We start from the raw sequence: 20476 nt of genomic DNA, 5'->3' as shown, positions 1-20476 counted from the left end.
ATAGAGAATTTGAAAAATCTTAGTTTTGTTTTTTGTTAGGTTACTTCATCAGAATAAGAAGCGGAATTTGGGGCAAGTGTGCCACCCCTGATTTTTGTAAAAACTACAAACTTTATTTTTTATTTGAGCTTAACAATATGTTCCCTTATAGCTATAATACAATGTTCAAAATATGACGCAAATTGCTCTATTTTTCACGTATTTACATCGACTTTTGTGAAAACCATAAAATTTCAGTGATTTCTTATAAGATTTCGCTGTTTCTAAATTCTAAATTAATAACGAATTTTTCAAACGTACTGTACCTTGTAAGCTATACAAATGTGTAAGTAATTGTGGCATTTGAACGAAAAAAATATTTAGTTTTACATACAAAATCCATTTTGGTTGAAATCTATCCTTTTTGGGGCAAGTGTGCCACCTATTTGGTAAACAAAAATGGTTGGGGTGAAATTCATAAAAATGTAAACATCATCTACAAAATCATGATAATAAACCAAAATGAGGCACCAGTAGTGGTTTTCGAAGTGTAGAAAAGGAATAGCGAACATTTTTGTTCCCACAATGATTTTTTAACATATGAAAAAAAAAATGTATTGTTAAATTTCTACTTCCATTTCAACCGAAATGCTAGTTTAATTGAAAATTTGATAAATCCCGGGATCCCGGGATTTCCCGGGACAAGCATAGATTTTTGTCCTAAATCCCGGGACGAGCAAAATGGCCGGGAAATGGACATTCTAGTTATGATCGTTTTTCTTTATTTCAAAATAAGAGCAAAATAAAATTTAGCGGGGCGGAGGGGGAGCAGATCTGGGATCAATAAAATCTTTATTTATTTCTAATAAAAACATTTTCAAATTAAAAACCAAGTGTGATTTATTTTAAAAATGTTATGTTTTATTTTAAAGCAAAAATATTGTTATTTCGAAAGAAAAAAATATTTAATCAAAAATTAATCTTGTTGAACCGCATTGGACCCAGCTGTCAAATTCAACAATTAATATTTTTAAACTGAACTGCTTGTTGTTATTAAAACAATGAAAGGATATTATAAGCCGGCAAATAATACAGAAAAATGGTTGAAATGATACAGATTTTTGTTGACATTAAAAATGTTTTCGCTGCGTGTTTGATTAATTATAGTAGGGTTTTCTGGAAAAATCTATTGTCATTTTTTTAAAAAATTCTGGGATAAGCCTTTGGTTATTTTCTTTTGTTGGAGGTATTCCTGTAGGAATCTTTAAAAACTTTGCTAGAATAACAACTGGAGAAACCAGTGGAAGAATTAGTAACATAATCTCTGAAGGAAATCCTACGTGATTGAAGAGGCGTCGTAAGTAGTCATTAAAAACATAGTAATATGTATATCGAAGAGGAAGCATCGCAGGGACAGTGGTGATATATAAGGAAAACTGAACCAAACTGTATAGTTAAGTTTATACCTACAGTATTGAAAAAACGTCTCAATAAAGAATACTTACAAATATTCACATGTCTTCCACACTGTATTTATAAGCTTCCTCCTCAACGGCCTTCTTCTTGCTCATCATTTCGAACCACTTCTTCTCGAAGCCGTTGGAGCGATCGACGCCATCCCAGCGATAGCCGGGACGAATGCCGAACCGGTTGTCCGGGAAAGCTCCCTTGTAAACCGGCTTCTGCGGGCGCCCTTCTTGGCGATCTTTTTCCTTTTTCTTGCTGCGCATGTATTCCAACATGGGATCGCCGATCCGTTCCTGCTGCTTCAGGTAATCGTCCAGATCTTCGTCGTCCTTGTACCGGGCCAGTGGTTTGTTCATCTCGTGTGCTGCCTCCTCCAGTTGAGTTTTGTATTCCTCTACTTGTTTCACACTAAAACAAAAAAAAAACGTTTAAAATTGAGATCGGAAACAATTTCTTTTTTGGATAGCTAAGAGCTAACGGAAAGAGGTGCCTTGACTCAACATAATCAGTTTAGTTTCCTTTTAATTAAACTGTTTTAGGCCCAGTGGAGTACTATTGAAAACCAAATTTGGAAATTTGGGTGACTTCATGTATTTCTTGCGGATTTGTTCTCTTTGTCATGGGAGGTTTTTTAGAACCTATTGAGCTCAAATTTAACATCAATACTTTTGACATATAAGCGCAACTTACTTTTCAATTTTACAAGATTTGGCCGACTAAAACCCCTTGTGACGAAGAGAACAAAACGGCCGAAAATACGTAGGTTTCGCTAGGTATATTGTACTTCCATAATTTCAAACTTTTCACTTATGTAAACAATTTTATGAAGAACTCTTTACTAAACAATCAAAAGCCTTTTCAATGTTTTTGAAACAAAAGAGCTGTTTTTCTTAAAATCACCGTTTGTGACTTTCACATAACAGAAATAGGTATATAATAATGTAAGAAAATGTAATGCAATGTTTTCTAAAATTATAGAATCATTCTAGTGGGCTTAGATTCCACAAATCTTCAGCACTTTAGATCGGGCGCGTTAAACAACAGAACGTATAACGATTCTACTGCACCTTCAGTCAATCTAAAACCGATGTTCGATTCGAAGTCGCCGAAGTACGTTCCTTTCACATATCCCCAGAAATTATGCAAGCTTGTAGTAAAAACAAAATGTTTGATTAAACCGCAATTCCAACAGAAATTTCAATTACATACATAGTTAAACTTGCTAAGAGTTTTAGGGCCGATTTCTTCACCTTCGCTTACGTCGCAAATCACGTTTACCCATATGGCTTAACTAGATTTAAGACTTAAACGGTGGTGAAGAAACCGCTTATAGGAGATTTATAAAATAACTGAACGAATTTTAGTAAAGTGCAATCAATAATATAATGTTTTCTCATTAGGATTTGAGGTAAAGCTTAAAACTTTCATTATTCTCTCAAAAACATACCTTGCAAAACTAACGCTACTGCTGAAATCGACCAATGTTTTGTGTAGATCATCATTTTGTGGTGTGTTTTGGCTTAAAGATCTATCAATGAACTCTAGTCCTGACTGCTTTAAACCAGGCCTGCCCAATCTTTTTAAACCGAGGGCCAAAAAGCATAAACAATTTTGTGTCGCGGGCCACATTTTTAAATCTGACAAAAGTCAATAAATGAAGTTCTTAAAATCTGACAAACATCAGTGAATGAAGTAAACTTCATTTGAAGAAATTAAAAAAACAGATAATAGCAAATAAGCTTCCAACTAGATACCGTGATTTTTTTTTTCAAAATTGTATAATACTACAGAATGTTTTGAAGAATCTACCCCAAAAATTTGGATTATTCGACTTAGTATTATTAGCATGACTCGAAATGTGTCAAAATCCTGATCAAACTTTTACGAAAATATTAGTCAGAATGTCTAGGATTTTACAAAAACCGTGCCGAGAATTCCTTCAGAATCTTACTAAATAATCATTTCGAATGAAACCTTGAAATCTTTGAAAGAGCAAAAATGTATTTCAGAAGAAACCTGTTCAATTTTTTTTATAAATTCACTTAAGGTCCTGCCAAGTTTAACATAGATTGAATCTTACCCAAGATTATAAAAAATTATTTATTACATTCGTTGAAAATTCTACCTGAAGTCTATGGAATCTTGGTTAAAATTCTGTGAGAATCTTTCCAATGTGAAAGTCGTGACTAGAATTCTTAAAAAATCCTGATCAAGATTTTGTAAAAAGTCTGTATTTTTATAATCCTGTCTAGGATTCTGCGTGAATAACGTCCAGGTGTTAGTAAATATTATTTCCTGTATTCTGTGAGAATATTAGCCTATGCCTAAGAATTTTAATCTTCAATTAATCAATTAACCAATTAATCAATAATCAATTCAAATAATTACCAAGTTTAAATATTGGTTGAAAATTATAAACTTTTGGTATTATCTAACTTCGGGTTGGTAGACTACTTAACGGGCCAAATATGAAAGAATCTTCGAACCCTCCGCGGGTCGCACAACATGAGGTCGCGGGCCGTACTTTGGGCAGCCCTGTTTTAAACGAAGAAAACAGGATATTTCAGTACATGAAGAAACACTTATTGGTCCTTGTTTCATTTTAAACCTTGTTAAAGGTGACAATTCTCGATTTTCCCGGTTGCCGAGAATGATCTTGAGACAAGGAGTCAAAAAACAATTAAATTTCATACTATTTATGTTATCATTCCTGTGGGACGGAGAATCATTAACGTCGGAAAGCTTGGAAACAGTAGCATTTTTCAGTATGCTTAACTCAAAACCGACCAAAATGTCATTTACACCCTTTTACATTTGGGCCTCTTATCTATATTTATACCAAATTATAACAGTTATAGTTGCTCATGAACATATTTTTTGAAGCATTCTCAAAAAGTTTCGAAGGAGAATTTGTTCCAAGAAACAATAGATAAAAAAACGTTTCTTAAAAGAGGGGATCCCAGATTAAAGTCCTAGTGAAATTGTAGTAAATACAAGAACTGTAAAAACAGTTTCCTCAGAAATAATCCTTTTATCTAAAACACGGTTTCTCAATCTTGATAATGCCGAAAAAACGGCTCGCTTCGAGGTGTTCGTTTTAGCGTGCTTTTTGCATGGTCGGGGGTTCGCGGACCCCCTGTTGAGAAACGTGGAAAAAACAGCTGTTTTGTTTCGCAAATTAAAAGGCTGTGTGTTTTTTTTTCGATTTGAGGATCATTATAAAGAAAACTGCTTTGAAGTTTTGACTTTTGAACCAATTTTACAAGGGCCTCAAAACAATAGTCAACTAATTGTTTCAATAGTGAAATTATTAGTAAAAAGTAAATTTACTATTGAAGAAATTTGTAAATTGATGTCAAAATAGTCAATCCATTTGCAACATTGTTTGTATAAGCAGTTTTCATAAAAATACTTTACGTAAAAAAAATGTCGATCAAAATCGTGGGTAAGAAAAATTTGGATTCAAAAACTAGAAGTATATTGCAGGTCCATTCAGTATTTTCCGAAGATTGTACAAGAGATTTTCAAAAGAAGGATTACCTTAAAACTTAGGAAGTATAATCTTTGAAATATTAGAAATATTATACAATATAATTACTTTATCGAATATTCATATTGGTGCTTCTATTCGAATCCGTTTTATACTTGATTCATAACTGTGGTGCGATTTGCAATGCTCTTCAGTTAAGGAGTGTACCGAAAAGTAGTCGCAAACTTTCAAAACAGTCTCAAAAATAAAGGGTTGAACCTACAAACAATTTTTTGATCAGAAATGCTTTACAATGTATTTAAAAATGATGATGCGGTGACATTGTTTCAATAAAGTGGCATTTTGCATAATGATATTTCAAATTACTAACAGATGTCGATGAAAATCTTGCACATCTCTGAAAAAATTGATATGTTAATAAATGTGTTAAATTTTAAGAAAAAATGGTTTTTGTTTATGCTAATATATTCTGTGCCACAACTCTCATGACATAGTGTAAAAAATATTTTGAAAAATTTATTAACAAGCATTTGAGAGCAAATACAAAAAATCAAAAAAAGTCGATTTTTAAGGACCTCGTTTTTTGATTTTTTCTTTCTACACGTTAATGGTAATATCGAACGATTGTAATGAATAAAAAATTGTTTTTTGATTGAAAAAGTTTCTTTGCATATTTATGAAGTAACGTAAGCAAAAAATGTTACTATATATAATTACCGCTGTATATGACAGAGCTTCAAAAGTTGATTAAACAAAAGTGACTTTCTAAAACCGACCTTGTTCCAATAATTGAGCTTTTTTAGAGCAATAATTTATTTTTTTTGAATTTCTTTTTACGTGATGTGTGAAGTAAACATATTTTCCGATAGAATAAGCTTTTCATCCTATTTTGTTTGATATACATTTTGTTCAATACAAATCATCGAATCTTCAGAAGACACTTCAAAAATGTAATTTTGTGCAAGATTTTATTTTCCATGCTTTATAAACCTTGTTGTATTTATATTAAGACTGCATATTATTCAATATTTTTTTAGCTGCTTCAATATTTGATGACACGATGAAGATTTGCGTGAAAAAATCTTTTAAAAAGATGAACTATGCTCTGAGATATACCGTTTTGAATGTTTGCGACTACTTTTCGATACACTCCTTAGTTGGCCCGCTAATTTGATCGGTGCATAGCTCATGCAAACCATCGGGGTTCATTTTTGATTTGAACTTCTGGTTACTCTTGTTTTGTTTTGATTATGCATTCCGTTCCACAGCGTTTTATTTCACTTTACACCGTCCCATGAGCTAAATGACGTTTGAACCATTTTTAATCTGAACGACGTGCAAATTAGCGGGGTACAAATTAAAAAGTGTTCAGATTAAAACCTCAACAATCTGTGGGAGTCTATCCACGGTGCGATAAGCACAGCAGCGCGAGAGGTGATAGGTACTGCTCAGAGACGACCCAGAAACGGTTGGTTTGATGAGGAGTGCCAGAATGTGACGGATGAGAAGAATGTTGCCAGAAGTCGGATGTTAATGTCTGGTACCCGGCAGAATAGAGAGCGGTACAAGGAAGCTAGAGCAGCCGAGAAACGAATTCACCGCAGAAAGAAAAGGCAGTATGAAGAAGACATCATTACTGAGGCGCAAAACAGCATCGAACAAAACGATATGCGGAGATTTTACGAAACTGTCAATGGCGTACGGAGAAAAACTGCGCCGTCTCCCGTCATGTGCAATGACCGCGAAGGTAACTTGCTGACAGACAAAATCTTGGTGGCTGCCAGGTGGAAAGAACACTTCGAGCAATTGTTGAATGGAGAGAACACGAGCGCGTCTGAGAACAGATTAATCATCAGCAACGATGGACAAGCTGTGGAGCCCCCGACGCTAGATGAGGTTAGAAGAGCGATTAATGAGTTGAAGAACTGTAAGGCTGCTGGAAAAGACGAGCTCCCGGCCGAACTTTTCAAGCACGGTAGTGAGCAGCTGTACGAAATACTGCACCGTACTCTGTTAAGGATATGGGAGGAAGAAGAATTGCCTGCTAGCTGGCTGGAGGGCCTCATCTGCCCTCTGTATAAGAAGGGCCACAGATTGGAGTGCGCCAATTACCGAGGAATAACGCTCCTCAATTCGGCGTACTAAATAATGTCGCGTGTTCTGTTCAACAGATTGAGACCGCTGGAGGAGTCCTTCGTCGGCGAATACCAAGCTGGTTTTCGTGAGTGCCGATCAACGACGGATCAAATGTTTACCTTGCGACAAATCCTTGATAAGTTCCGGGAATACAACTTGCAGACTCATCATATGTTCATTGATTTCAAGGCGGCGTACGATTCAGTAAAGAGAAATGAGTTATGGCAGATAATGGTAGAACACGGTTTTCCGGCGAAACTGATTAGACTGATTCGTGCAACGTTGGATGGATCGAAATCAAGTGTGCGGGTTGCGGATGAGACTTCAACCTCCTTTGTAACCTTAGATGGATTGAAGCAAGGAGATGCTCTTCTAACCTTTTGTTCAACATTGCTCTCGAAGGAGCTATAAGGAGAGCGGGCGTGCAAAGAAGCGGTACCATCGTCACCCGATCGCATATGCTCCTGGGGACGATATCGATATAATCGGAATTGATCGTCGAGCCGTCGTACCTTTTCAAAGGGAGACAGCGAGGATTGGACTTACCGTCAACACCAGCAAAACTAAGTACATGATCGCTGGTAGACTGCGTGGTTCCAATCGTGACGTTGGTAGTGAAGTGGTGCTGGGTGGTGAAAAATTTGAAGTAGTGGAAGAATTTGTGTATCTTGGTACTTTAGTGACTTGTGATAATGATGTTACCCTCGAGGTGAAAAGGCGTCTTGCAGCTGCGAATAGGGCTTTTTACGGGCTCCGTAACCAGCTTAAGTCCCGTAGCCTGCAGACGAAAACAAAATTCGCGCTATATAAGACTCTTATCCTTCCGGTCTATACGGCCATGAATCCTGGACGTTAAAAGAGGTCGACCGGAAAGCGTTTGGAGTTTTTGAGCGTAAAGTGCTGCGAACAATACTCGGCGGTAAACAAGAAAATGGCATCTAGCGGCGTCGCATGAGTCATGAGTTGTACCAAGTATGTAAAGAAACGGATATTATCAAGCTCATAAAACACGACAGGCTGCGTTGGGCTGGTCACGTGGTACGAATGCCGGAAGGACGACAAGCAAAAATAATATTCAGTAGACAACCCGGACCAGGCCGTCGGCTTCGTGGTAGACCACGCACACGTTGGCTTTTTGCAGTTGAAGAGGATTTAAGGGCACTTAACGTTCAGGGCGACTGGAAGCGATTGGCTCAGGACCGAGCCCAGTGGAGAAGAATTATCCATTCGGCGTAGATTCAACGTAGCGTATTGTAGCCCATCAAGTATCAAGTAAGTATCAGATTAAATGTGGTCAAACCAACGGGGGTGCCCGGTACCTTGTCAGTGATAAATGACTATAAAAGCAATAGGGTCCTAAAGCCCTGTTCTAATTTGAGTTTAGGCCAAAAACACATGTTTACTCAATTATTTAATGTTTTCGTTTGTTTAAGTCCAAAACATTTTTTTTATTTTTTATTTTTTAGATTTTGTCACGCCCCATGGCTTAAACTCAAATTTTGGGTGTATTTTGTTTTCCGTGTCTCTTCCGAAATGTTAGATATGAACAACCCCAGTGTTAAAACTAAAACCACTGTGGTGTTTTTTATCAACTAAGCGAACGTCAAACATGATCAAAAGTGTCAATGTTCATTTATGGACCCACTTTTTAGATTAAAGTTTAAATATGATATAGCCGTTATTCGAGCGGGAAAAAGAGGGCCCTAAAGCCCTGTCCCAATTTTGGTATCAAACGCTTAAAATTAGTCCAAACAACATTTTTAATCAATTTCTAAATGATTTTCGTTGTTTTTATGGTTTTTGTTTTGATCTGACCATGAATCGGCCTAGTCAGTAGTGACAGAACTTTTTACACCAACAATTCAAAACAAATGATTCCACTGGATTTGGTGTATTTAATTAATTTCATGGCCCCGCATTCAAACTTTATAGTTCTTGTTCTGTATGTGTCGCAGAATTAGCGGTGATACACTTCGCATTCGAGCAAATTGCCTCTCTTTTCTCTGATCAATACTAATTTGACGGATAGCCTAAGCTGAATAGAAAGCTGAAATGAAACCGGTAAAGCATTCGTATTTCTTACGGGAAATACGATCCACATTGAGGGCTCTATCGAATAACACTATCACCTTGGTTTGGGTCCCTTCTCATTGCTCGATTCCGGGCAATGGGGAGGCGGACACGCTCTTCAAAGTGGGCGCTATGGAAGGTGATATTTACAAACAACGTATCAAATTCTATGATTATTTTTATAAATGCTCGCCAGTTAGTCCTGATCAAATGGCAACAAAAATGGGATAAAGATAATTTGGGCAGGTAGTTAAACCATGGTTGAAGGGGTTGAACATGAGTCGAGATTTTATCAAGGTAATGTGTCGCCTGATGTCCAACCACTACTCCCTAGGCTCACATTCCTTTAGAATAGGTCTAGCAGATAGCAATCAATGTGGTTGTGGCGAAGGTTACCAAGACATAAACCATGTCGTCTGGTATTGTCCCGAACACGATATCGCCAGAACCGACTTATGTGAAATCCTCAGGGCCCCAGGAAAACCAGATAAGGAAGACAGTTGAGATGTGTTGGGTAGGTTGAACTTCCATTGCATGTTCCCCAGTTTCTGAAGAAAATTAATGTCTTCGTTTGACCCTGCCTGTCATTTGTTTTGTTGTCCATATCTCATCTCCCCAACTAGTTTTTGTTGTATCGTTACTGTAACAGGTCATTCAAGTCCGCTCTTTGATTGACAAACAGCATCATACTGCTACAACGCTGCTGAATGTCATTAATCAAACCCTCAAATCCCATCGTTATCCACCAGAAATTGTATTCCCTAACCTCGAGTTTTACAATTCCCCAAAACTAACATAGTTTGTTAGAAATCAATATGAAATTGTAAAACAAATCAAAATGATTTCGGCTCCGGTGAACGGCCTGACGGCGCTTGAGCCTATATTTAAGGTGAAACATCTCGGAATCTAAAGATGGCTGGGGCACAATGGCCGACTTGTTTTCCTACTCACGTTTTCAAAGGCACTTAACGGGGAAATAGTTAAAAAACGTTTCTGATCTTCTTATTTTAAGCTTTCTGCTAGTGCACAAAGCCAACATAAAAAGTTCACTGTTGTTGGATGCTTTCTTCGCGAGATTTGTGCCTTTAAAGTTTGAGTGCAATCCTAAAAGTTGATTCCAAACTGTTTCACCTTGAGTAAAAAAGAAAGAATTGATCCATAACTGTGGGGCGACTGTAAAATGCCTTCATAAAATAGACCATACACTGATTTACATCAAAGAAGTGACCAAGTCACTAGAAAGTGACTCGTTACCAACCTTTGAATACCTACCCTTTTCCCCAACGTGTGTAAATCTCCTTCTTCTTATCGTCCCGCTTCCGCTTCTCAAACTCCTTCCGCAACTCCTCTTCGACGTCCCGTCGCTTCCCAGACTTCTCCCGGACCACCGTTTTGGCATACCGTCCAGAAGCATCGGCGGACATCCTATCGAACAGCTCGGTCTCCCTTCGACGGAACTTTTCCGTTTCCTCCTTGAGGGCACGAGCATCCTGCAAGCCGGCCCGTTTCCCATCCAATGTGGTGGTCATCTTTCGGGACGTGGATGGTCCGGCTCGGGGCGATTCGCTTCTGCGTTCTCGCTTGACCCTTACGGGGGGACTGGCGGGTTCACGTTTCGTCACCCGTCGAGGTGGACTCTGATCGGAACTCGGAGATCGACGTCTTGTTCGTCTGGGAGGGCTTTCGTCGGAGTCCGGAGGTTCTTGTTTGACCCGCCGCAGACTGAATTCCGATGCTCGCGAAGGACTACGCTCCTGTTTCACACGATTGTGATCCGGCTTGCTGGAACGTCTGGGTGGACTCACGTCGGAATCGGAATCCTTTCGTCTCCTAGCTTTTCGGGAATCATCTTGGCGCTTCCTAGGAGGACTTTGATCCGAATCAGACTGTCTTCTGGATCGCCTCGGGGGGCTTTCATCGGAGTTTCGGCGCTTCCGTTCTTTGTGAGATCGCCGCGGCGGACTTTCGTCGTTGTTCCCTCTTTTTCTTGGTGGGCTGTGATCCGAATCGTATCCTTTCGCTTTTCTTGAAGGATAATCGTCCTCCACTCTTGTAGTCCTCCTTCCAGGACTAGATTCTTTTCTTCGGGGAGGACTTTCATCAGAGTCCCTTCTTTTACTGGATTTCTTCCTCCTTGGTGGGCTTTCGTCTATGCTTCCACGTCGTCCTTTCCCTTGAGACTTTCTTGGAGGACTTGCATCCGGTTCCGGAACTCGTTTTCCTTTCCTCGGAGGACTTTCATCCGAGTTCCTCCGGCGTGATCTGCTAGACTGGTTAACGGAGCTACCCACCAAATCAACAGTCCCCCATCTATCGCCATCATCGGCGGACAATTTCTTCCACTTGCTGCTGCTGAAATCCTCCTTGGCCTTCAGTTCCGGAGGGCGCTCGTCAATGATACCAACAATTTGAGGCGCCTCTTCGCCCAGCGCCAACAAATCCGATTCATCTTCGATTTCGTGCTGCACGTGCGAACTGAAGTCATCGGCGTCTATTATTCGTACGCTGGAAAATAAGGAAACTTCTTGTTTTACAGTTAAATTTAACAACACACAGAATTATGATCTCACTTTGCTCCTTTGCCAGCCGATTTGTCCTTTTTCTTTTTCTTCTTCTTTTTGTCCTTATCGTTGGAGAGGTAACGCTTCAGATACTCCTTCTGGTCTATTTTTGTAGTGGTCATTGTAAAAATGCAACTAGAAAACTGAAAATTCACTAAATTTTCCTAAAACTTGTAACTCTTGAGAACTTGAACTTCGGTTCCAGCAATTTCAAACGTAAAATGTGTTTACAAAACATGGGCAACAAAATATCGTTTTACTGTCACTGCTAGGGGTCATTCGAAAACTATGCAACTTGTCGTTTAGATTGCACGCTAAATTAAAAATTTAATAATTTTACCTGACATTTCTCGCGTAACTTTTCAAAGCGACCTAAACAACAAATTTTATCAATCCAATCCAGCTTATTACAGGATGGGAACCGTTTTGATTCATATTACGGACAGCTTTAAATTCCGGACACTCTACTTTGTATGGGAAACATTTCACACGAAAGGGTTTGTTCATATATTTCATAACGCTTAAAAAGGCCTTTTTCGACACCCGGCGTTATGAATACTCTACAAATTTTGTAAGAGCCGTAACATCACAAGGACACCCACTCACCCCCTTCAGCGTTATGAAATGTTGAACAGGCCCTAAGTAAGGTAGCGTCCGGAGTAAGAATTGTAAAAGGTCTACAGATATATAATTATTTAAAATTATCCATGTTGTGGAATTAAAATCTTCACCCACATTCGAAAGTATTTAAAGGTTTTCGAAAACTCGATAACGTGGAGGAATCATACAGCATCGTACAATCATACAGCATGGTTTATTTTATATGCTTTATAATGAGTTATACTTTACTGAGACCTTAAGTAGAAGTAGGCCGTCATTGAAAATTGTACGCGTCGTTGATGATTGTTGCTATTTGGGTTTATTCACAAATTTCATAACGCCAAAAATGGCCATTTTCAACACCCACCCACCCCCTCATAACGCATTTTGTAAGAATATTTTCCGAATTTTGTATGACCTGTAACATCTTGAAGACACCCACCCACCCCTTCAGCGTTATGAAATATGTGAATGGGCCCTTTCATCTCTCGATTTCTAATCGAAGAAAATTAGTTGGTTTTGCACTGACACAGCTGAAAAAGTATCAGCATACTTTATGCATGTTAGCGCGTAAGGTGATACATTTTCAAATCAATATAAACTATCAAGACTGAGTTTTATCACTTTGAAATGCAAGCTGAAAAGTCATCATTGTTGCCAAAACGAATGACTGCTACTTAGCCTTAAGTGTCCGTTATATGAATCAAAACGGCATACGGAAGTCAAAGGGTAAATGATCTAATGATTGTGAGTGTTTCAATAGTTGCGGGTACTGCCGTTTATGCTGTTTATATTGAATTATTCGAAGAACTGCCGCATAAACCAAAACCGTAAAACAACCAAACATTGGCTTTGCAAGCCGCTGTTGAGCCCATTTCAACTCGATCACGCTCACCAATACCACTATCAGGAAGAGCTAACACCAATCTTTCTGATAGTGGTGTTAGTTTGCGTGGTCGGGCTAAAAAGGGCTCAACAGCAACGTTTCTGAAAAAAGGCTCAAGTTCTCTTGGGCCCTTTTCAAATGTTTGTCCAGAATTGTTGGTCTCTGGAATACTACTCAAAAATCTCGCATATGATTTGTATGTTTTTAGCGTGCCCATCAGTGACACGAAAACGATAAGAGATCTGCGGATCGGCGGCCATCGCTTTCGAAAAAGTCAAACAGCCGCAGCCTGCGGACCCACACGTGTTTTGATCTAGCGTAGCCGTAGTGGCGTGTGCTTGGGAATTTATATTTTTCTCGAAAAAAGCTGTGTATTATATGGTGTTTCTTATTTTGAAGTGCTCATTAGATTGTTAAAAAGTTTAATTGTAAAATACCGTTGAAACGACATAAAAGTCTCGTATAATTATGGGAAAACCAGGTAGGACGATGGATAGGTGGAATGGTGGCGGTTGTACTGATTCGTATATGTTGATTTGATAAATTAATGCTATTTTGAAACTGTTAATTGTGGATTATACGATAAAATATTTACCAGAACTCTTTAAATTCACAAATTTAAATTCTTGAGTTTCACTCGGTCACCGCATTGTTTTTATATCCAATATAAACCATAACCTCAATGTTCACGTTCCCTCTGTTTACTCTCTCTCTCGCTGATTAGGATTCTCGCCTAGAGGTGGAGGTGGAGGCGGTGGAGGAGGAGGAGGAGGTCGTGGAGGACCTGGTGGCCGTGGTGGATTCGGAGGACGAGGAGGCGGCGGCGGCGGAGGTCGTGGTGGATTTGGTGGTAGAGGAGGAGGTGGTGGTGGAGGCCGTGGTGGATTCGGCGGAAGGGGAGGTGCTGGTGGGCGTGGGGGTGGAGGACGTGGCCGAGGAGGTCCGCGTGGAGGTGGCCGCGGCGGTGGCGCTAAAGGCGGTGGCTTCAAGGGAGGCAAAACCGTTGTCATCGAACCGCATCGTCACGAGGGAATTTTCATCGCCAGAGGAAAGGAAGATGCGCTGGTCACATTGAATCTGGTGCCCGGATCGGAAGTTTACGGAGAGAAGCGTATTTCGGTGGAGGTGAGTTGGAATGTTTTGGTTTTAGGTTGTCTGACAGGGCTGGTAGCAGGGCTCTTTATAGAGACTTGGTCTATTCTAGTGCAAATCTCTAAAAACTTTATTTTTAATGGAATGTCTCCTTTATGGCCAAATTGATCCCAAGTATTATTCTTTCTTTTTTCTCCTTGTGAATTAATCCTGAAAATCAAAGAGGCTCCATAGAGATACCATCAATTAGGAATTACTTCACTCGAGGAAATGCTTCAGGAATTCTCCATACGTTTCTTTTAGAATACTTTCAGGAACTCCTCCAAAGATTTTTCCAGTAATACTGCTAGAAATTTCTCCGACAATTCTCAAGAATTTATCCATAAACTTCTCCAGCGTTTGCTAAACGAGATGCTTATAGAAATTTCTTCAGGGTTTTCCACAAGAAATTCTTCAGCGCGCCAACGCTACTTCCTTTAGTAATTTCAGTAAGAAATACTCAGGTATTATCTTTAGGATTAGCTCCAGTTATTGTTTCACCATTTTTTCCATTTCATCATTTCCTATTCCTCCAGGGATCTCTCCAGCAATTTTTCTAGGAATTTCTCCGTCAATTCCTTCAAGAATTCGCCGAGAAATTCCTCCAGCGATTGCTCAAGGGAGTTTCTCCATAATTTTCTTCAAGAAATCATTCAGCACTACAACCCTACTTCCTTTAGTAAATTAATTAGGATACACTTCCGAGAAAATCTCAGAAATTATGCCACGATTGCCTCCAGCTATTTTTCTAGTTATTGTTCCACCAAGTTTTCCTCCATTATTTTCTCTTTTGATTGCCGGCATTCAAAAGATTAATTTGAAAACGCTTAAGCAACAAATATTTATGGTCTATCGCCAGCTTTCTAGGCGAATCCTGACAATATACCTTCCCCAACCTCCAACTCCGTAGCACTTATGAGGGTGTCGCTGAGTCGGTGGCCTCTCATTAAGTAAGTGCTACATCAACATTTCCTTCCCCTATCCCAAGTTACGGTAAAGATGGGCGTGGCCGGGAATAGCGATATTCATACTTTTAGTATTCTTGTTTATGATTTGAACAAGGTATACTCCCCTGCCTTGTTCTTGAAAGTAGTCAGGATGAGATTATTAAAAAGAAACATGAATGTTGCTAGTATCCAAGTTTTCCTCCATTTCGCACAAGAGATTTTTTCAAGAAACCCAACAAGACTTCCTCCAGGAGCTCATAGGCTCATGCTCAGTTTGTTCCAAGTATTGCTTAATAACTTTCGTCAGTGTTATTCAAGGAAAACAAAGCAAACAAATTTTTAAACAAAGCACATTTTACGGATTCCGATGAATTTAGCCATAATCCCAACCTCTGGAAAGATCGGTAAATTAAAACAGTAATTCTGTAACTTTCCGGTCGGACCAGAATCTTTTCGTAGTGGAAATTTCCTGGACTACGCAAAGGAAGCTCTCAATTTATAACTGTGAAAGTTCTCTTAGAACTAGAACACTAGACATTTCTAGGTAAATAGATTTTAGATAGATACAGACATTTTTAGATAAATACACCAAAGGAATCGTTGGGGTAATTTTTGATGGTATTCTTAAAGAATTTCCTGGAAATCTGAAAGAGATCTGATTTTATGAATGTATCTTATGATTTGTTTTATGAAAAAAAATTCCGTGAAGCATATCTGTAATTATCTGTAGTAATCTGTAAATGTATATTCTGTAATCTGTAAATGTAAGTAATGTTTAGAACAGGTATATGATGAATTTGTAGAATTTTCTCATATCTGACTGTTCTGCCTATTTTAAACTCGAATAAACTTAATCTAAATGATTTAACTTTTGATTTAACTCCATACTAATGTTTTAGCTTGATTATCTTCCATAGTAATGTTTTAGCTTTTCTTTTCCATGTTTTTTTTGTCAAACACAATTTTGCTGAATAACATGCTGGATTTACACTTAATATTGTACATGCATTTAAAATAATGTAGGGGAAAAATTGAACAGTATCTTTCGCTAAGTCTTGCAAAGAGTTTTCACAGAACTTCAAACAAGATTTTTACGGAGCGATTCGACAACATTTTCATGAAATCTTTAGTGTGATTTTCTACAGGATTCTAGCCAAGATTATCTCCGAATATGGGACATAATTCTCACAAAATCTTGGACAGAGTTCTTACATAATCCTAAATGAATTTCTAATAAAATTTTGAGGCTTATTCTTATGTAGTCTTGGACAGTATTTTCACAGATGCCAGTACATGATTTTCAAATGAATATTGGATCACTTCTGTCGGAACTCTGAGCACAACTCTCACAGATTCCTGAACTGGCTTCTCGCGAATTTCAGGGTAAAATTATAATGAACTAGGTTTGGATTCTGAATTCGAATTTTTGATAGAATTATAAGGTCGATTCCTGTCCCTGGCCACGATCACAGGGTTTGACGGTGCCAAAGTAGAATGTGTATGGTAATAATATTTTAGCTGGATCATTCTTTACTTTTACTCTTTACTTAGTGAAGCAACCCTGATTCAGATAAACTATCTGCACGTGAGTCTAGCTTACAAAGATCTTTTTGAAGTTTAAAATAACTGTTTCATTGCATAGTCCAATGTTATTAGAATTACATGAACCATTTCTCTTCCATGTTTTTTTTGTGAAACACAGTCTTACTCATTAACATGCTGTACATGCATTTAACATAATCTAGGGGAAAAAATGAACAGTATCCTTCGCAAAGAGTTTTCACAGAACTTTCAACTAGATTTTTACGGAATAATTCGACAATCTTTTTATGAAATCTTTTGTATGATTCTACAGAATTCTAGTCAAGATTATCACCGAATCAATTCTTAAAATTACGGGACAATTCTTACAAAATCCTTGACAGAGTTCTTACATAATTCTAAATGAATTTCTAACAAAATTTTTAGGAGAATACTTATGAAATTTTGGACACTATTTTGTAGATGCCTTTTATAGCTTTTATTGTACTTCATACATTTCTCGCATAACTTGTAATCTCGCCTCAAAAGCCATTGGTAACCGAGTGTGTAGCTCGTTGTTTTTAGCAAACGAATGGACCAAGATAAAAACTATCCCCACTGGGAGATAGAGAAGAGTCTTCTCTTCATCAAAGCATTATTAAATAACGTATAAACCCATTTGTTTGCTTAGTAACACCAAGCTTCACTCTTTGTTACCAAAGATCATAAATTAAGCATGAACTGATTAAAAAAGAATTCCAAATAGGAAATTCTAGGAAATTTATCCATTAGTCAATTGGGGTTAGTTCGTTCGAGTTAGTTTGTTCGAGAAATTCATAAAATAATCTTTAGAAGATTAGCTGATCCATTCTCTTGAGTAATTCCTATGATGATCCTTGGAAAAAAAATCCAGATTGCTATATGAACTCTTGAAAAAATCTTCGGAGTAACATCTGAAGGAAACTTTCGACAACTTTTTTCTGATGGAATTCTAAAAGAAAATCATGAAATAAACGCATACAGTAATACGAGAAGTAATTTTTGTCAAAACGAATAATTCTCAAAAATGTATAGAAATTTCATTGCATTATTAATTGAAAAAAAAAAAACAATTTCTGTCTCTTGATTTCTTAGTCCCCGTTTGGTTTCTTTTCGGTCCCTTCTTGGTTCCTGTCTGGCCTCTACTTTCAGATCTCTAAAGTTTTTATTTTGAAGATAACACTCATTCGCTACCAGCCCTGAAATTGAAATTAATTCACACATGATGAAGTTGCACAGGGGTATTGAATTGGCAGGAATGTGGCCAACGGTGAACTGTCGACGAAGTAGGAGCCTGAGGCACACTGCTTCCTAGACTTTTCATTGTAGAACTTGCTTTCTGATTCGTACCTCGCTTCTCATGAACAACTATTGTTTAAACACCCTCTAACTAAGCATACTTCTATTGCAGACTAACGGCGAAAAGAATGAATACCGAGTTTGGAATCCCTTCCGGTCGAAGCTGGCTGCTGCCGTCCTCGGAGGAGTCGACAAAATTCACATGCCACCAGGCTCGAAGGTTCTCTACCTGGGCGCCGCCTCGGGAACTACGGTTTCGCATGTATCGGACGTTGTCGGGCCGGAGGGACTGGTCTATGCCGTAGAATTCTCACACCGATCGGGACGTGATTTGATAAATGTCGCCAAGAAGCGGACCAACATTATCCCCATCATTGAAGACGCTCGTCATCCCCATAAGTACCGAATGTTGGTCGGCCTGGTTGACACCATTTTCGCCGACGTTGCCCAGCCCGATCAGGCCCGTATCGTCGCGTTGAATGCTCACCAGTTCCTGAAAAACGGAGGCCATTTCGTCATTTCGATCAAGGCTTCCTGTATCGATTCGACAGCCGTTCCGGAAGCGGTGTTCGCGGCAGAAGTCAAAAAACTACAATCAGAAAAGTTGAAACCTCAGGAGCAAATCACACTGGAACCATACGAACGTGACCACGCAGTCGTTGTGGGAGTCTACCGGCAACCTCCAAAGAGTGCGGCGTAAAAAGAAACAAAATAGCTTTAAGATATATACTTTTAATAATTACGTTACAGTAGATGAGCCTTTCTTGATTAGGAAAGATTTTCTGAAACTTCCACAAAGTTATTGTAGATTTTCAACCCTTACGTGACATACAATGGAAGTAATAAAAACTTTATTACAAACAACCAACAAAGTTTATTTCTCTTGTTTTACATCCGATTTGGTATCTTCTTGGTCATCCAATGGTTCATGCAAAGCGTCAGACAGTTCCATCCAATCAAGGGCCTTTTCAAACGCATCGTTCTTCGAGGGTATCTTATCGTAATTCCAATAGGTAAACTCCTTGAAGGCACCAGCGAAGCTTAAATTCCGTTCCTCGTCCGCTGACAGTGGTTTTTTAGTTTCCTGAAATATAACGCCACTATAGGCCGCAGGTAAGGTGAATCGTTTCCCTCGTAGCGGGAATCCACGAAGAGCATTCACGAGAGCTGTAAGATAGTGAATATTAAACTATGCAGGTTTCTATAGATAATAAACCACACTTTTGTCCTCCAATTCGTCTGTGTACGACTCAAAATACTGTTCCACTTTGGCTGGGCCATCGCCACGGATTGTAGCTGGAATGTAGTGCAATTTGGCAGGATCTTCGAGACTTGCTTTCACGTCAGCTGACTTTAGGTTTAGATTAATAGCCATTCTCACAATAAATACAAAAACAGTTACTTGTTTCACAATTTCAGATGGGAACGAATTAAACCACTGGAAGTCTGCACCAGAGTCTATGAATGGAGAGTTGCGCGAAGAGTGAAACCAAATCTACCTATCGAACTGTCAAACCGTCTACCTATCGAGCAGACCAGCAAAACAGATAGGGGCTATTTTCGAAGACAAAGAAGAACAACCATTCAAAGAAGCCTCTTCGCGCAACTCTCCATTCATAGACTCTGGTCTGCACAAACTCGCGCGCTTGCGAGATTGGAGTCGATATAAAAAGTCGACATATTTGAACGTAAACAATCGAACTGGAACGTCAAAGAATGGTGCACGTTCACGTGTTGTTGCTGAATTACTTTTCAAAAATACCTGAACGGTTTTGAAAATCTGCACTCAGAAATACCGTATTGATTCAAATTCCAGACACTACTTTGTATGGAGAAGGTTTCAATTGAAAGGGTTTATTCACAAATTTCATAACACTGAAGGGGGTGGGTGGGTGTCCTCGCGATGTTACGGCTCATACAAAATTTGTAGAATATTCATACAAAAAGCGTTACGAAGAGGTGGGTGGGTATCAATAATGGTCATTTTCAGCGTTATGAAATAAATGAATGAGCCCAAATGTTTTAAAATTTCCCGTTCGAAAGTTCCCAACTTTCAGGCGCGATTCAATAATAATTTTATGTAGCAATTAGAGTGTCCATTTTCCGGCCATTTTGCTCGTCCCGTCGGGACAAAAATCTAAGCTTGTCCCGGGATTTACCAAACTTTCAATATAACTAGTATTTTGGTTGAAATGGAAGTAGAAATTCAACAATACAATGCTTCACTCACAAGACGCGACGCGAGACTGGACACAACACTTTTTGTTCTTACAAACATATAAAGGATTTAAACATTTACCTTTTTCGTCGACCGGTTTCGGGCTCGATGTTGCCCATCTACAGGACGATG

The 20476-nt window shown here is 38.7% G+C and overlaps 3 protein-coding genes across 3 annotated transcripts; 1 reads left to right on the top strand and 2 right to left on the bottom strand.

The window, feature by feature from the left end:
* Positions 1–955: 955 nt before the first annotated feature.
* LOC5573066 (BUD13 homolog) lies at positions 956–11959 on the bottom strand. The gene is made up of 3 exons (XM_001654347.2): positions 11713–11959; positions 10415–11647; positions 956–1854 (listed from the first exon to the last, which is right to left on the bottom strand). The coding sequence occupies exons 1-3, from the start codon at positions 11823–11825 to the stop codon at positions 1491–1493; spliced, it is 1710 nt and encodes a 569-aa protein (XP_001654397.1). The 5' UTR covers positions 11826–11959; the 3' UTR covers positions 956–1490.
* A 1486-nt stretch (positions 11960–13445) lies between these two features.
* LOC5573067 (rRNA 2'-O-methyltransferase fibrillarin) lies at positions 13446–18990 on the top strand. The gene is made up of 3 exons (XM_001654348.2): positions 13446–13670; positions 13914–14314; positions 18239–18990. Exons 1-3 carry the CDS (start codon positions 13658–13660, stop codon positions 18824–18826), a joined length of 1002 nt encoding a protein of 333 aa, XP_001654398.2. The 5' UTR covers positions 13446–13657; the 3' UTR covers positions 18827–18990.
* LOC5573068 (ribonuclease H2 subunit C) lies at positions 18981–19650 on the bottom strand. Its single transcript, XM_001654349.2, has 2 exons — positions 19348–19650; positions 18981–19293 (listed from the first exon to the last, which is right to left on the bottom strand). Exons 1-2 carry the CDS (start codon positions 19499–19501, stop codon positions 19001–19003), a joined length of 447 nt encoding a protein of 148 aa, XP_001654399.1. The 5' UTR covers positions 19502–19650; the 3' UTR covers positions 18981–19000.
* Positions 19651–20476: the final 826 nt, after the last annotated feature.

Source organism: Aedes aegypti, chromosome 3, assembly GCF_002204515.2.
Source record: "Aedes aegypti strain LVP_AGWG chromosome 3, AaegL5.0 Primary Assembly, whole genome shotgun sequence".
NCBI classification, from domain to species: Eukaryota; Metazoa; Arthropoda; class Insecta; order Diptera; family Culicidae; genus Aedes; species Aedes aegypti.
The sequence above is the reverse complement of the archived record's forward strand: the minus strand, read 5'-3'. Positions and strand labels throughout refer to the sequence as shown.

Bases quoted from the DNA above. Each gene is read 5' to 3' on its own strand.
- LOC5573067 (XM_001654348.2), top strand. The intron at 14,315-18,238 runs GTGAGTTGGAAT...CTTCTATTGCAG, and splicing joins AGAAGCGTATTTCGGTGGAG to ACTAACGGCGAAAAGAATGA.
- LOC5573068 (XM_001654349.2), bottom strand. From the start codon at position 19,501: ATGGCTATTAATCTAAACCTAAAGTCAGCTGACGTGAAAGCAAGTCTC. The intron at 19,294-19,347 runs GTGTGGTTTATT...ACTATCTTACAG, and splicing joins AGACGAATTGGAGGACAAAA to CTCTCGTGAATGCTCTTCGT.
- LOC5573066 (XM_001654347.2), bottom strand. From the start codon at position 11,825: ATGACCACTACAAAAATAGACCAGAAGGAGTATCTGAAGCGTTACCTC. The intron at 11,648-11,712 runs GTGAGATCATAA...CTTATTTTCCAG, and splicing joins TCGGCTGGCAAAGGAGCAAA to CGTACGAATAATAGACGCCG. The intron at 1,855-10,414 runs GTAGGTATTCAA...TTTTTGTTTTAG, and splicing joins TACACACGTTGGGGAAAAGG to TGTGAAACAAGTAGAGGAAT.